We start from the raw sequence: 16,997 nt of genomic DNA, 5'->3' as shown, positions 1-16,997 counted from the left end.
TTCCTTTCTTGTTGACTTTTGTGTTTTGCTGATATTTTTGCAATGATATGTTATCATTTCTCATTTCAATTTGTGTGTATTATAAAGACACTTCCTTTGAATATACCATTGAAATTACATAAAACTTCTTAAATAATGTATTTTCAACTAATAGTAACTTCCATCACATATAAAAATTCTATTCCTTTATGTTTGTTCTTCTTGCCTTCTTTATTGATGACACAAATTTCCCTTTTATATTTCATATCCATTAACATAAATTTAAAATTACTTTCTATGTTTTTGTTTTAAAATTTTTAAACAGATTTAAAAGTAATTTATTTAACTAGATAGCAATACTCCAGGATTCTATAGTTTTTACATATTTCCTTTTATCAGAGAGTTTTAAAATTTTGCATGGTTTTCTATATCATCTGATTTCATTTAACCAACAAGATTTCTGATGAGAAGTCCACTGGTAGTCTGATAAGAGGTTCATCGAACATTACTTTTTTTTTCTATTGCCATTTTCAAGAGAAAAAAATGTTTTCTTTTTGCATTTTTATCTGTGATGGTTTAATTATGGTGTACCTTTAGATTATAGGTTTCTTTAGATTTATCCTGGACTTCTTTGAGCTTCTTTAATTGGTATGTCTATTTCTTTCCTCAGTTTTGGGCAGTTTTCAGCCACTATTTCTTCAAATAGACCCTCTGCCTTCCTTTCTCTTTTTTTCTTCCTCTAGGATACCCATAAAGCATATATTGTTCTGCTGGTTGGTCTTCTGCAATTCCCTTAAGCTTTATCCATTTTTTTTTTGCCTTTTATTCTCCACTGACTTGATAATTTCAAATGACTGATTTTCTTCAAGGTTGCTGTTTCTTTCTTCTGCTGGATTAAATCTAATGTTGGTCTTCTCTAAAGGGTTGGTCAATTCAGTTATTGGATTCTTTAGTTTAAAATTTCCGTTTGGTCCTTCTTTATGGTCTCTTTGTTGATGTTTTTTCTTTGTTCATGTATCCTTTTCTTGATTGAGGTGAGTGGTTTATCTGTTCTCCTATAATTCATTGAGCAGTCCAATGAGAGTAATTTTGAATTCTATGGTAATTCATATTTGCATTTCCTTAGGGTAGGTTTCTAAAGATTTAATTTGACCCTTTGGTTGGGCCATTTCCCGCTATTTCTTTGTATGCTGTTTCACCTTCTTTTGCAACAATGGCTTTTTAAGCATCAGCCACCTCTCCCAGTCTCTAAAGTTTGGTTTTACAGAGGGGAGACTTTCACCAGTTGGCCCAACTGGAGATTCTATAGAATGCTCAAGCCTTTTCTGAGATTAAAACCTCTCTGGGCTTGTGCATGCATCAGGAGAGGTTTCCCAGTTGCTAATGAGGAACACCCCCTTAGATCTGCCTGCTGCTATGGACTCTTTGTAGTTGAGCCCCCCTTTTGGTCCTATCCATCATATTATAGATTCCAGTATGGGTCAGACCACATTTACTACCTTTGTTCTGAGTCACCAACCTTGCATCTTTTCCTAACAACCCTTGTATTCATACAAGAGAGAGACCAGTCCCTTGGACAGCTCTCTAAAAAGTCAGAACATTGGATATATGTCCCACTGTTCTCTCTCCCTTCACAGGGAGAAATCAGGAGTAGGGCCTACTGTGTTGTGGAGAGAATCTCTGGCCATGAATTTTCCAACCAACTTCAGTGCAGCTGGTTTTGATTCCCTAGGGTTCAGGAAACTTTTAATTGGTTTCTATATTTCTTACAAGGACAATTTGTCTGTATTTTTGTTAAGTTTTTATCTCCATCAGGGAAGGAAGGTCTACGGTTTCCTATTTTGCCATCTTATGACATCACTCCTAGACTTGATACCTTTTTTTTTTTTAGTAAGAGTTACACAGTTCAAGGACTAGTTAAATCAACCCACATCATTCAAAGAGCAGAGAATATTTTTTAAAATATGTTCCTTTACTTTATTATTGTGCTACCAATTTCTTAGTCAGCTAACAAATAGTATGTTTGGTCTGAATGTTTGTACACAGTTGTAGTTTTTGTTTTGTTTTATTTTGTTTTGTTTTCAAAGATACACTTAGATTTGAATTTTTGAAACCATGCTAAAGTAAAATCCTATGTATTAAATTATATCACATTTGTCATTATATGAATATGGTTTATTTGCAGACTTCTGGCATTACAGACATTTTATTATGTAAGAATGTTCATATTAGTCTGTAATGTTTCCTCAAGTCTCTATAATAATAAATACCACAAATTTATGTTTACAATGATCAAATATCTTTATGAAAGTGTTTAGTGTTATACCTTAAGGATATGATAGAATACTATTAAACATGGTTTAGCAGTATATTTTTGTAAAGGGCCAGAGAAAATATATTCAGCTTAAGGACTAAAGAAAGGGGTCAGTACAGAAAGAAATGAGCATGACCAGGTTTGGCTCAAGGGAAATTGTTTGCTAAATCATGTTATAAAACATCAAACCAAGAAAAAGATACTAAAATTATCAGTATATTTTACTAAAAACATATTTTTTGTAAAGTTCCTTGATTCAGTCAGGAATCTACTGTGATGATTTGGCCTATTAAATCTTAAGAATTTCAATTAAATCTGAATATTTTATATTTGCTTTTTTTAAAGAAAAGCAAAAACATATGAGCATAAATACATGTGTTACATATGCATATGTATACATAGAGTTACATGTACAAATGCCTGTTTTATTTGATGAGTATTACCATTAGTCTATCTGATATATAAATTAAACAATCCAAGATACTTTAAGAAATTATTGTCATTGTTATAATTTTAAACACATAATTGACCTTTTATTCAGAAATCCTGGAAACGCTAATAAATGCACATACCATTACATTATGTTTGTGTAATTGAGGTTAAGTTCAAGTGTAAGGTTTGACATTTAAAAATTTCAACTACATTTAATGTTCTAAGTTTTCTGAGGTATGTGTGTCTGGTACATTTTGAAGTGGGAAAATTTTCTTTAATTTGTAGTAAATACCGCTCTGGCAAAGAAGCCTGATACAGTCATGGCTTCAGTGATTGTTCTCACCATGAAGGAAAGGGTAACATTTCAGGCGTATGCAAATTACTGAGGTCCTATAGAGGACAGGATGGTTCTCTTTTTACACCAGTGAGAGGAGGTTTAGCGATACGTCATGAGGAAGAGTTAACCTGCTCGATCTTACTTGTGTGAAAGACAGGTGAAGGGCAATCTGTTTCACAACATTTGTCCTTTATTAATAGGAAATAAGAGAACACGTTATTTAGCAGCCAAAATATTTTTAGCGATTAATTGTGGTCATTTTGCCATAATTTACTATCCTTTTATCCATTTATCAATTCGACATAAGTATCTATGCTTCTTCCAGGCCATGTGCTAGATGTGTGTGATGCACACACTGGCTTAGCTCTGGATGCTCAAGCAGCAGATATTTGCTTCTCACTGTTCTAGAAGGTGTGAGGCCCAAGATCCAGGTGCTGGCATATTTGGTTCCTGGTGACAGTCTGCCTCCTGGCTTGTAGACAGCACCTTCTCAGTGTGTGCTCATGTGGCCTTTCCTGGTGTACGTGTTTGATGAGAGAGATCTCTCGTTCCCTTCTCATAAGGACACTAATCCCATCATGAGGGTCTCAACCTCATAAATTTATGTAAATCTAATGATTTCCCAAAGACCTTACCTCCAAAAACCACCTTGGGAATTACAGCTTCAATATACACATTTTTGGGGAAGGAGGGACACACAGGCATCCTGCCTATAGCACTGATGAAAGAGAAGGAACCACTTTGCGTTCTCCTGGAGCCTATACTTTAATTAGGGAAACAGCAACGTGACGGTCCAGGAACAATTTTAACAGGGCTCTGCTGTGGGGCGGTGGCATGCATAATTCACTGACAGTCAGAAGGCAGAGTGGCCATAGCCCGGCCATTTCCTGGTCCTGTGGACTTGGAGCAATTGCGTATCTCCCCATTAATGAGGATATTGGACAAGATCAGTGCTTCTCAGAGTGTTCTGCAGGACCCTCCTGTCCTGTGTTATCCATGGGTAGTATGCAGACCAAAATGGTCCTGTAATACATTTCGGAAATCCTTCAAATAATGTTGAAGCGGATTCATCTCTGTAGGATTTCTTTGTGCCTTTTATATACTATAATACTTTCAAATTTCCAAGAGAGATACAATATTCTATTTCCCCCAAATTTATGCTATGACATCTCTTGACACTGGACACACAATCCCTTTTGCTTTGAAGATTCCTTATGATCTACTAAGTGGGAAGAATAAAGAAAGCATTTATTATGTGGACTTAACATGCCCACAGTTTACAGATGAAAGAAAATATTTTTAGCTCCACATACATGCTGAATTCTTAGACACTGATTTATTTTATTTATTTTTTTAAGATTTTCTTACTTATTTGTCAGAGTACAAGTAGGGGGAGCAGCAGGTAGACGGAGAAGCAGGCTCCCCACTGAGCAAGGAGCCCGTCATGGACTCGATCCCAGGACCCTGGAATCATGACCTGCGTCGAAAGCAGGCGCTTTAAACAGTCTGAGCCACCCAAGCGCCCCCACAAAATGATTTAAAAAGTGGTTTCTTTTCTTGACTTCAGATGCTGTGTTATTAATTGTGGAGGTTTCTCTATACATATTGTTGTCATGGAGATGTATGGACTCCTAAAACAATGTCATCTAGAAGTCTGAGTGTACAGGCTGACCTTGTTATGTTTATGCCTGTGTGATCATGGGGTCTGACATTTCGTTCATGGATTGTCAACCTCCCATGGTGTCTCTCTAAGTGAAATTGGGATGTCTTTATTCTCCTATTTTCCAACACAGTGTCTGACCTTTAATGCAAGTTTTGATTGATGGGTTTAGAGACTCAGCAACACCCCTGTGTTAAGGTATCCAAACCTGTCTGCACAGGAAGAAAGATTTTTATCTACTAGTTTTGTGTGAATGGATGGTTATTATTAATTAGTTACAAAATAATGGGCTCAACACTTTGTTTTTTCTTTTCAAAAGTAAGGAATAGCCTATATGTCCCTATAGTGCTTATGATGACCTCACCATGTATTTAATAAACCTCATATATCTGCACGTGTTCTTTGACCTCTGTGCCCTTGTGAGCTACCCCAGCTCCAGGGGTCTCACTATCCAGCTCTGCTTTCCTCTCTCTGTAGTTTTTATCTTAATTATTGTTTTGAGCAGTGCAGCTAGAATGACATGGTTTTTTTTGTGTGTGTGGTCTTTGAAAAGCCTACATTACGCTAGTCATGCTAAGTTGACAAGAAGTGCTCAGAGTTGTGTCACCAGTACCTCCACAGGCTCACAGTTTCTGCTCCCAACATGGCATGTCTGTCATGGATTTCAAAATTATTTTCTTTCTCAAGATTTATTTTTTTTAAAGATTTTATTTATTTATTTGACAGAGAGAGATCACAAGTAGGCAGAGAGGCAGGCAGAGAAGGAGAAGAGGAGGAAGCAGGCTCCCTGCTGAGCAGAGAGCCCGACGTGGGACTCGATCCCAGGATCCTGGGATCATGACCTGAGCCGAAGGCAGCGGCTTAACCCACTGAGCCACCCAGGCGCCCCTCTTTCTCAAGACTTAAACAAACCATCTCTGAATTTTACCTAATGAATTTAGGATACTGACTATAATACCTTCTGGACAACTGATGAGGCTACTTGCTATAGTCCGGTTCATAACATCCACATTTGACGTTCAGTGGCAGGTAAAACCATTAAGCTGTGGGTTTGGTCAAACTAGGTTACTTGTCTTTTTAATGGCTTCGTTTTATATTCTTTGCCTTCACAGACTAGACTTGTGGGGAAATAAAGACTTTTTTAGCTACCGTCTAAATCTAATCCTAACTTTATAAATCCATACATGTCAAAATGTCCAAATTTTTACATAAAATATTTATCCCTCTTTCATTACTTGTTTAGAACAATAGATCTAAATCTTCAGAACACTCAACAATAACCGTCTCATTATCACGTTTAATCAGGATACCTCATGGTTCGGAATCAAGGGGCTTATGAGTCACCTTTTAAAGAAACCTAGCTGGGGACACCTGGTGGCTCAGTGGGTTAAGCCTCTGCCTTCAGCTCAGGTCATGATCTCAGGGTCCTAGGATAGAGCCCCGCATCGGGCTCTCTGCTCAGCAGGGAGCCTACATCCCCCCCCCTTCTCTGTCTGCCTCTCTACCTGCTTGTGATCTCCCTCTCTGTCAAATAAATAAATAAATAAAATATATATATATTTTTTTATTTGAGAGAGAGAGAGATAGTGAGAGAGAGAATGAGCGAGGAGAAGGTCAGAGGGAGAAGCAGACTCCCCATGGAGCTGGGAGCCTGATGTGGGACTCGATCCCGGGACTCCAGGATCACGCCCTGAGCCGGAGGCAGTTGTTTAACCAACTGCGCCACCCAGGCGTCCCAATAAATAAAATATTTTTTAAAAATTGAAAAAAAAAAGAAACCTAGTTGCATAACATTTGCTATATTGTCATCTATAGTGCAGAATGTAAATATGCCATACTTTGAAAAAATTAGAAATCTATTCTATAAAAACTTCTGCTTACAATATGACAATATACTCTACCAGATGTCTGTCCTTTTAGAAAATTAATTTTGAATTTTTCTGCCAAATGGTTTTGTGTCACAGCTTGATTTTAGAGAAGTTCGTTCTTTCTTTCTTTTTTTTTGTATGTCTTCCAACATGTCTCATTTTGTGTCTAAACCACTGTCTTTTAGTTCACTGGCTTTACGACTGTACCTGTCACTTAGGTGATAGACCACCCATGATTTAACATTAAAAATCAGTTTTGCTCCAACAACATTCTTCTAAAACTGTTCTCTTTTTAGGTGCTTTAAAAAGTGATGGACACACATATGGACTTAAACCGACCATCCTTCCAGCTCCTGTTCACTTCCCTGCCTTTTTCTTCTCCTATCTTCCTTATCTCATGCTTTGATTACCATAATGATTAAATGCAAATAGTCTGCCCATTCTCTGTATCAAAATTCTTCAATATACCTCCTCCTGTCCCCTGGCGGTCAGAAAGTTCATTGTTCTACCTTCTAAGGTAGAACTTCTTACCCTACATCATTCCCGGCATTTCTGGGGCTGCCCTGTCTCCTTCCCGGTCTTCCTGTGTTGGGTACGTAATGCACTTGGTTGCCCTTTCTCTAAAGGGTGCTACCGGGACTCTGTAGATCACAGGAGATGGTGAGCCTCCGCGGTGCTAGCATACGTCTGTCTGGAGAAGAACTTCAAACCCAGCTGGTTTGGGGATCTGAACCTGCCACACCTTTAACTCTCCCCTCTGCTAGAGTCATGGTTCTCTCAACCCCAAAATAAAAATCTTCCACTCGTGGCCTAAATCGACTATTTTCAAGGTGACTTGACTCAGCATTGCTGGAGGCATTGCATGGTTAGGAGAGAAACGTGTTGTCTGGAACATACTTGGGCTCCGGTCCAGGAGAGCTCAATAAATGTCATACCGATCACATACTTACTTATCTCTGCGTAATATATGTAGATGCTATTACTAGAAAATGTCCCTAGAGACACCAGATATCTTTGTGCTGTGGCTCCTCCCATATACCTAGTGACACTGAAGAGCGAGGGGCCGCTGTTTCTCTCTACACAAGTGTCTGGGTCTGCATATGATGGCTTCCTGAGTCATCAGATTAAACGCTGATTAAAATGACTTTATGTATGCTTTTAATTTATTCAGAAAATGTATTATAATTCCTGTAGGTACAGGTAAATGCAAGTTATTTTTTTCCAGAGGATGAATGGGCTTTACACATGGAATTTAAGGAAGGAGAAAATTAAAATAAATTAGCATATAATACAGACATATCCATCACCATGTAGTAAATTAAAAAAAAAAGTCTATTATATCTGATTTGTAAAGGGATGGTTTTGAATGGTTTTGAATTACTTGTTGCATTTTTTTAAATTTCAAAATATGTTATCAGGTTGTTTTTTTTTTTAACATTTGGGGGTTACTGATATTCTTTGGTCTCTGTGTGTACTTGAAGTATACCAGAATGATGATGTGATATCACCACAAATTAGCTTTTTAGTATTTCCGGTTGTAATTAAATTCATACGAAAGGCAATTTAACTATTTTTTTCAGGGTCAGATAAAAATGTAGTGACAGGTGGCAGGTGATCTTGCTACACTGTGATAGGAGAAAGGGTAACATTTAAATGCAATATGTATTCTAGAGTTAAGAAAGAGATACATTAGACTTAAGAAAAAGATACGTTAGAATTACGCCTACAAAACAAGATAAAATCCTAAGGGTTGAATTTTTCCACATTTTAGCAATTTTATCATATAAATATAAAGACTCAATTATTTTCAAATTTTGTGCTGGGAATAAAAAAAAAAAAACATCGCCACTTCATGCATATGGTGTTTTATACTTTTAAATAAATAGTCATTTAGGAAAGAAACGGTCCCAATAGAAAAAGTCTATGATACACTTCAAACCTGCTCATCCCAGATACAAATCAATGTGTTCCAAGGATTGAAATTATCCAGTGAGCTTAGGAACCGGGGGTGTCCATTCTGATGTAGATTCTGTAGCATGGCGCTCTCGAATGAAGAATCACACCCTTGATGAAAAAACGAAGATGCTTCTCTCTTTGCTTCATCTCACCTTTGGGGGGAAAGTGAGACAAACTGGTGATTCTCCAACTTTATTGCACAAGAATCCGTGGGATGGCGTTGGCAAGATCACTCTGATTCAGCCGTTCTGAGCTACGGCCACAGGTGTGGGTCTTGTCAGGCTCTCGGGCCAGGCCTTGGAGAGCAGGGAAGGGGAGCAGGTGAGGGCGGGTGGTGGACCGTTGGTCTGCTGGCGCTGACAGAGGGGCTTCCTGCGTGCGCTCCTACCTGCAGAACTCCACCTGCCACTTGATCGACTTCGTCCTTTCCTTAACATCGGCTCCAAGCAGCCGTGGCTGTCGGCGCGTGGCGGTGCCTGGAGCCATGTCATGCATCTCGTTTAATGACATACGGTCGTGAGCGTGTCTGGTTCCCCCAAGAGCCGCCGGCCCGGGCTCGGGCTCCGGTGCAGAACCATCTGCTGGGCGCGTGGGCACCCGGTGGAGCTGCGCGGAGCCCTGCTTGGATGCGGACTGTGCAGGCTGCCGCCCACCTTGGAAGTCTCGGGAATTCTACCACGGACCCTGTGCTCTTCCAGTGAAATCGGACGGGCCGAGGGGCTGTGCGCTAGCTCAGAGGAGGGGGCCTGAGCCAGAGCCCGCTCGCGCGGATGCGGTCCCGTGCGCGGGGGAGCAGCGCGTCCTCACCCTGCACTGGGACTGACCCCTGCAGAGCCGCTTCCCGCCAGTTTTTGCCTCCAGCTCCATTAACGACCAGACGACCCACCTTCCCCGTCCCAGCCGCATCCCTCAGAGTCCCAGTCCCAGTCAGCTAACTCACCTGACCAGTTCACGCCCCTTAGTGTGGTGACCAAGACCTGGGGTGAAGCCCAAGGTCACACGGAGCATTTTAAGCTGGGCTGCTCTAATTAATGTGCTTCCCCATCTCTTACCCTGTAAAACCCGGTTCTGTGTAACCAGGGATGAGAGAAGACGTTACCACACGGATGAAAAGGGTAATTTGCAATCCCCACGTCTTTAGCACCATTTCAGAGGCATTTTTTTATTCTATAAAATACCAGAGCTGCATAATTTGTCTATCTGTGCCATGGGGTTTTTAGAGAGGTTTCAGCACTAAACACTTAGAGTTAATTTTTCTATATTTTGGGCTGAATGCCACTGTTATGTGATGCATTAAAAAAAATTGTTAGTGTCCTAACTGAAGGCATTTCCATCTAGAAAACTGCCTGATGATAGTCTTGGGACCCATAAGGAGTGGTCCTGTTTATCTAAGAACATACTGTTTGTGGGTTTTGTTGTCTTTAAATGAGAGAGAGAATACAAAATATTTCTTCTCATATTATGTTTTTCTGAAAGGATAGAATTCCCAGATTCACATTTAAGTTTTTTTCATAAAGATGGCCAACTATGCTTGAAAAACAAAGCAAGAGAGGATTGTCATGGGGTTTGCATATTATAAGAAACATAATTTTAAAGGACCTTTTAAAATGTGTATGTGTTGGAATTGGAGTGTATAATAGGAAACGTGGAAGTAGCAAATTTTATTATTTAAGGAAAAGCTTGATTCACTGCAGACTGAATATGAAATGTATTGATGAATTAGCTAAACCTGATGTAAAGTTGCCCGAAGTCTTCTTGGTAGAGTAACAAGAGAAAGGCTCAGTGTCTTTGTTCATTTTTTTAGGAGGAGAGCAACAACGGAAAAAAGCCATTTTGTTCTTCCAAAAATAAGAATGTTGTTTATATCACATACTTCCTAAGCTTTGTCCCTGCATTTCTACAGCTGTGGGTCTCGCCGCATGCCAAGAACCAGCCCTTCCCAGCAACGGCATCAAAATAGGAGACCGGTACATGGTGAACGACGTCCTCTCCTTCCAGTGCGAACCTGGCTACACCCTGCAGGTACCGTCCTTCGGAGTGTCGGGACCAGACAGGTTACACCTAGGAGTCCCTGGCCAGCTCCAGAAGCCATTGCCTGAGATCTGCTCTCCTGGGAGCTAATTTAGTTTCTCCCACTTCGTTTGTAAATCAAAGTACTCACATTAAGCCCTGCATGCTGGTAATCTTAATTGTAATGTGGAAATAGCTTCTAATGAGGATGCACTCTTTCAAAGTTGAGCATCTTGTTTTGTTTTTTTTTTTTAAAGATTTTATTTATTTATTTGATAGACAGAGATCACAAGTAGGCAGAGAGGCAGGCAGAGAGAGAGGAGGAAGCAGGCTCTCACCGAGCAGAGAGCCCGATGTGGGGCTCGATCCCAGGACCCTGAGATCATGACCTGAGCCGAAAGCAGAGGCTTTAACCTACTGAGCCACCCAGGCACCCCCGAGCATCTTGTTTTTGTAATTATTTTATTTCAAAATGTATGTTCTCCCCATACGTATGCAGATACAATTCTAAGGGACAAAGCAGGGACAGAAGTCTCTCTCAAGCTGTCACCGTGAAGCCCCTTTGCACACTGGTCTCATGGGCAGTTGAGCGAGTCCTCATTCGCACCTGCTCTGTGCCGGTACTGGAGCTCAGATAACCGCTTTCCATCATTCCCAAGAAACACTGAAGCCCCTTTATCATTTTTGTAATGTTCTATAAAAGTTTTCGTGCACGTTCATAACCTCACGTGTGCCAGGATTCATTATTTCCTGTTATTTTTCTGGTCTAACCACAAATAAGCTTACTCACAAAGTAGTTTCTCTCTGTCACTTAGCATAATTCTTACAGGATTCTCCCTGCCAGCAATGACTATTAATAATCGAAGCACGCGTATTACCAAGTCAAGTAGGGAAACTTAAGCCTAATTATGTGTCTCCTGTTGGGTTACTTCGGGTAATAGAGTACTTTGGCTGTCTGCTTATTACCACACTGAAGCTGATCATATTTTAAGGAAAACTGTATTAGTTCTACTCTTTAAGGGACTTAAACAAATGGGCCTGAGGCAGCTCAGAAAAGCATCACCGAGGTGCGGCCGGGAAGCGACGGCGTCGCGCCGAGCGTCCGCACTCCGTGTGCTGCGGGAAACGGCCCTCGGAGTCTTTCAGACAGCCGTCACCGCGTTACAGTGTGAAGAATCCCGAGTCACGTCCCACGGGTTCCGTGGAGAGGGACACCCCCGTATGGACTGAGAGGCCCTTACTATATCCTTTTTTTCTTTTATTGTCTGCTTTATAACCCACGCGTGACTGCTTGCTTTGCTCCGGGACCTTCACCTTCTTCCTACTCCTCCGTGATGAGGTTTTGCAGCTGCTGGGAGAATCCTTTTACGCACGATGCCTTGGCAGCCCTTAAGGAGAAAACAGGAAAGAGGGCTCTGGACGGCCCTTCGTGAGGTTGGCTTGTTTACGGAGCTGCTGGCCCGGGGAGGCCTGTGGACACACAGAGGCAGAGTCCAGCCGGGCCTCTCACTTGCTCTGGTTTTCAAATGCAGAGCAGCCGCCAGGTCATCTGTAGGGCCTGGGCCAAGCTTCGACTTCACAGGCTGCTGTGTTTGTCCTTCATAGGAGTGAAAAATGTTCCTGACTTTTTCTTTTCTTTTTTTTTTTTTGAGTTGCTGCTAAGCGACAGCACGTGTGCTCACACGTTAACATAATAGCAGCATGCGTCACGACCCGTCCTTTACGGAGGACCCTGCTCCTTGTCGCGTTCACACAGAGACACGCACGGCCCTGCCCAGGGAGCCTCCTGGACGCGGCACAGAGGGGCTGTCCCCACGACACACAGACGGAAGCCGGACCTTGGTGCACTTTGGAATTTCCATCTTCTCCAGCCTTTTACAGGATGAAAAACTGAAAACAGAAAATTCTTATAGTTTTAACTAGTGAACACATAGAGCCCTATGTTGTTTTGGGTCCATGTTACACACTTCAGCTGGAATCACTGATATCAAATGTTTGTGCCAAAATCAGTAACAGGATATGGCCCAGATTGGTACTAAATGACTGTTTTATTGGTAGTCATCGATGCTGTCTTTAAAGGCCTTTGCACTTTACGTTTGCCATAACTCAGGAAGAAATTTATTAAGGATAATTTACAGAACAGAAAATGAGTGCACACAGAGCATGGACCTCGGCAGGCACAGAAGGTCTTCTTTAAGGATAAGCAGCGTCTCCTCTTGTGTAATGACTTTTTGACACATCAGACGGTGTGAGGAAATGAGTTTTGTGGCAGATGAATTGCGCAGGAAACGTTTCTGAGTTTAGGGAATCGGTTTGTCGTTGGTAACTGCGTTAGTCCAGATTCCTGGGTGGTGCGTCCCCCGTGTGGCTGGGTTCATGGAGCAGGAGTTAAAGATTTGTCTTGGGTCGCCTCTGTGCCAGCTGTGGCGGCAAATGGAAACTCGCATGATCAGTACCACAGCTCACGAGGCTACCGCGTCACAGGGAGGACAAGAAATCAAGAAGAGCCGTCTGCACCACGGTGCCCGCTTACCACCTTCTCCTAGTGTGAGAGAGACTACAGCCCGACACATTCAGAATTTAATCTGCGGCCCTGTGGTTTTAAAAACAGAAATAATAGGACACACCTTTCCAAAGGTCGAACGTTGAAAACGTCATATATTTACAGGATAAAGAGACTGTGGGTGACGATTAATTTGATTGTGGCCACAATTATGTGGCACTTTGTGAGCCTGTCTGGTAATAAAACGGATGTTAAGCCTCCTTTTTCTCCGATGAAGGAGGACCTGACCCAGTGCTTTGTGGGACCAGAAGGGGTGTGTGAGCCGTGTGTAAACTCTGAGCAGGCGGGGTGACCAGGACGGTGCCTTCTCAGAAGCTGATGACGTATTATTGACCTTCTGCTCTTCAAACTGATACCTAGCATTTTCTAACCAATCACAGCCTCTCAGATCAAAAGCTGTAACTTCTGGTGATTAAACAAGGAAAAAAGCATGAAGATGTGTCTTTTCGAAGCCATCCCGTTAAGCATCGGGACGGAGCACGTGGCAAACAGACCCTTGAGAGGGACCCTGCAACATTTTGGTGTTAGTGAAAAGAAATACAGTGATTACGGATTTTTTTTTTTTCCCTGTCTTGAGTCCAAATATGTGGTTCATTGACCAACACGAGCGTACTACATCTCACAATCCGTGGTGTGTAATTTAAAAAGGAAACCGAAGGAAGTACAGATAGCCTCACACTGAGTCCTTGAAAGTCTGTCTCTGGTGATGTGAGCTTTGTTTCCTTTTCTCTCCAACAGGGCCGGTCCCACATTTCCTGCATGCCGGGACCCGTCCGCCGCTGGAACTACCCGTCCCCGCTCTGCATCGGTACGGCCGCCCGCCCCGCTGTCCTCCCTGCACGCGCCCCAGCAGTCGCTGGGCTGCCGGCTCCCGCGGCTACGGGCCCGGGCTTCAAATGCCCACTTCTGAGTCCCCTTCAGAGTCACATCATAATGCAGTAGAAGTGTAGCCAGACCTGAGCGTGCGTCCTTTCCCCCGGGAGGGACCGGCTCGGCTTTCTCATCCTCTTAGGTGCAGCCTGCACGGATTAGATGTAAGTCGCCCGGCTCGCGGCTCGAAACTCAAGTCACAGCCTATCGGAGGCCCCGTAGATTAATTAGGAGAAGGAAGGGACACAGCAGGTCTGAAAGTCTGTGCAGGACTTTAGGCCTCAGGAAAATCAAGTTTCCAGAAACGAAATTCAGAAATAAACATAAGTGATTTGAAGTTGGAGGGAGCGTTTCGTTTAGGAGAAACAAGGAGATACGTTCGTTAGGACGGGGACCCGGCCCACCTCTTTAGGGGAAAACCTTCCCAACATAGCACAGCAGGACGAAAATCTCGTGCCCTGAGAGGCCCATTTGACGTTTTGCCTCGAGGACGCAGTCAGAGTGAGTCCCGGGCAGAGCAGGGGGTTTTCCTTCAGCTCCATTATGGGAAGACCTTGAAGCGTAAGGCCCCGTAACCTTGGCCGGTCTCCCTCACCCAGGCCTCTGACCGGAAACCCTCACTTACAGCTCAGGCGACCACAGGACGTCGTCAGGGGCTCCCCGACCTGTGCAACTCAGTCAGCCTTCACTGCACACTTCCTGTGTGCCTCAAGCCCTGCCCCACCTCCTGACCCCCTTCCTGGGTGACCCGTCCCCCGGATGTTGTCTCGGCTTCCATGTCACCGGCCGAGAGCAGACCGAGCTCCTCCCCGCACCGGCCTCCCGCCCGGATGGTCCCTAGTCGCGATGGTCGCCTGTTAAGTCCCTGACCGTAGGTTCTCACAGCCTTGTAGCTCCCGACGGACCCCTCCTAACTGACCGCCGTCAGGATCCGAACCTCCAGTCCCCAGTTTCGGGGATCCTCCTACCGTATCGGGGGAGGGAGCGTGTGTGGCTGCTGCTGGCCCTCGGGTGCTCCCGCTCACCCGCGCTCCGCCCAGAATAGCACTGGCCGGCAGCTCGGCCTGGCACGGCCCGCCTTCCCACTCTCACTTCCCTGAAATGCCGGAGGCCACCCCTCTCGAGTCCGGGCCTCTGGCGCGAAGCCCTTCCTGCTGCCTCGCCTCCCGTGAGCTCTCTGCTGGCCCCCAGTGAGGGCCCCGGGCCGGAGGAGAAGGCGGCAGCAGTCTGTCTTTATAGGAAATGATGCTATGAAATGCTGCTATTTTGTTCATCACAGTTTTTTGTTTTTTTGTTTTTGTTTTTTTTTCCCCTTGCATTCCTTTGGATGTTTCCAAATTTTGCACCAACCTACTGTTTGGGGGCCCAGGCACCCTCCTGAAGTGTGCACCCGAGGCAGGCGCCTCGCTGGTCTGACCCTCACCGGGTTCCCAGCCTCAGCTCGGATCAGAGCGATGACAGAGGGTCATTTCGACCCTGAGGATGGCTCTACTTTCTCTCGTGGAGCTGTGAGGTCCTGGAGCTTGGGTTAGTCGCCCTGTTCCACCCAGGACCTTGAAGACAGAGCCTGGGCCACTCAGCTCTCCCCTGTGAGCACAGGGTAGGCTCTCAGTAAGTGTGGTTCCAGAATGCCCAGCAGATGACAACATGGGTCGTCGTGGCAGGGACCACGCACACCCGGTTCACAGTCTCTCTCTTGCTTCCCGCAGTGGACGCTGCCTGGGGTGCACGCGGCCAGCTCTTCATGCGACACGGTGCCACTCCTCGATTGAAGCAGTACCTAGATGCTTCTGTTTTATAGTTTCCAATCTTTCCTCTTCTTTTTCATAAAAATTGTGTTCAAAATCAAAAGGCCTCTTTAAAAATGTCACCTTTACTTCACTTTGGTCATCATGCTGCTGTCATTGATCTGGCGTTTTCACGCCCGCCTGCCCTGTGGTTGGACGGACGGACTTGCCCTCACTGCGGGATGACAGCCCTATGGGGAGGGGGGACGGTGCTGACCGTACTTAGGGATGCCGCTTCGATCCACCAGCTGCCCTCTGTGGAACGGACAGACTCATGGATGAAGTGCATCCCAGAGCCCGTGTTTCCACATTCCTGGTTTTCCCACAGAGAAGACACCTGAGAGGTCATACACAGACAACGAAGTTCACATTCACAGTTTCACTGGAATTATTCACTCATCCCACAAAACTACCTTTCTAATTTTTTTTTAAACCTATATCTTTAATAACTTATACTGTCAAGCCCAGATTAGGATTCCCTGTTTGGGCCATTACCATATACACCAGAGTTGATTTTTTAAGACTAGATTTTTTCCCCTTGTGCCATTCCCCAAATGTACCCTTGACAGGTAAAGTTTTTCTACATTGGTGATTAAAAAGAAGAAAAAGAAGGAAAAAAAAAAAGTCCGCTGTAGGCTTGGAAGGGAGATTCAGAGGTCTAACAGAGGTTCCTTCCAAAACGGAGTTTGCCTGATAAGAACGTTGTTAGAATAGCAAGAAAGCCTTTTAATGCAACTTCTGCAAAGATGTGACAGCATTTGCATTATTACTTTGAAATATAAGAAATTGCCACTTAATAGGTTACAACTGGTCAAGGGTCAGAATTTCCTCTGCTTGCACATATATTTGACAAGTGTGTTATACACTCGGCTGTTTCCTTCTAGCCAGACCTCAGCTACCGTAGACATAAATTACGGGTAACCCAGGTCAGGCTCCGTGGAGGCTTCGCTCAAGCCCGGTCGCAGCCACGAGTGTAGGTCTCCGGGGAAGGAGGTGTTGGAGAGCCGCACTCCCGTGCCTCAAAGAGCTCCAGCGCTGATCATCCTGCTAAAAAGATGGGTCCTGGGAACCGATGGAGCCGGCGCCGTATTCCAGTTGTGTTGTTCAGGCCCGTTACTTCATCTGTTCAGGCTCGGTTTCCTAATCTGTAAAAGGGGTAATCGTAACACCAACTGTTTTAGGGTTTTATAAGAATTAAGTCATGCAATGTGTTTACTCAGC

At 43.7% G+C, this 16,997-nt stretch overlaps 1 protein-coding gene across 1 annotated transcript in view; it reads left to right on the top strand.

The window, feature by feature from the left end:
• CSMD1 (CUB and Sushi multiple domains 1) overlaps positions 1-16,997 on the top strand; it is a 732,674-nt gene that overhangs the window by 539,052 nt on the left and 176,625 nt on the right. The window contains exons 33-34 of the mRNA XM_044225749.1: positions 10,450-10,568; positions 13,858-13,927. Coding sequence (XP_044081684.1) covers positions 10,450-10,568; positions 13,858-13,927 — 189 coding nt within the window. The remainder of the gene's footprint in view (positions 1-10,449; positions 10,569-13,857; positions 13,928-16,997) is intronic.

Source organism: Neovison vison, chromosome 11 (genome assembly GCF_020171115.1).
Source record: "Neovison vison isolate M4711 chromosome 11, ASM_NN_V1, whole genome shotgun sequence".
In the NCBI taxonomy this organism is placed as follows: domain Eukaryota; kingdom Metazoa; phylum Chordata; class Mammalia; order Carnivora; family Mustelidae; genus Neogale; species Neogale vison.
The sequence above is the reverse complement of the archived record's forward strand: the minus strand, read 5'-3'. Positions and strand labels throughout refer to the sequence as shown.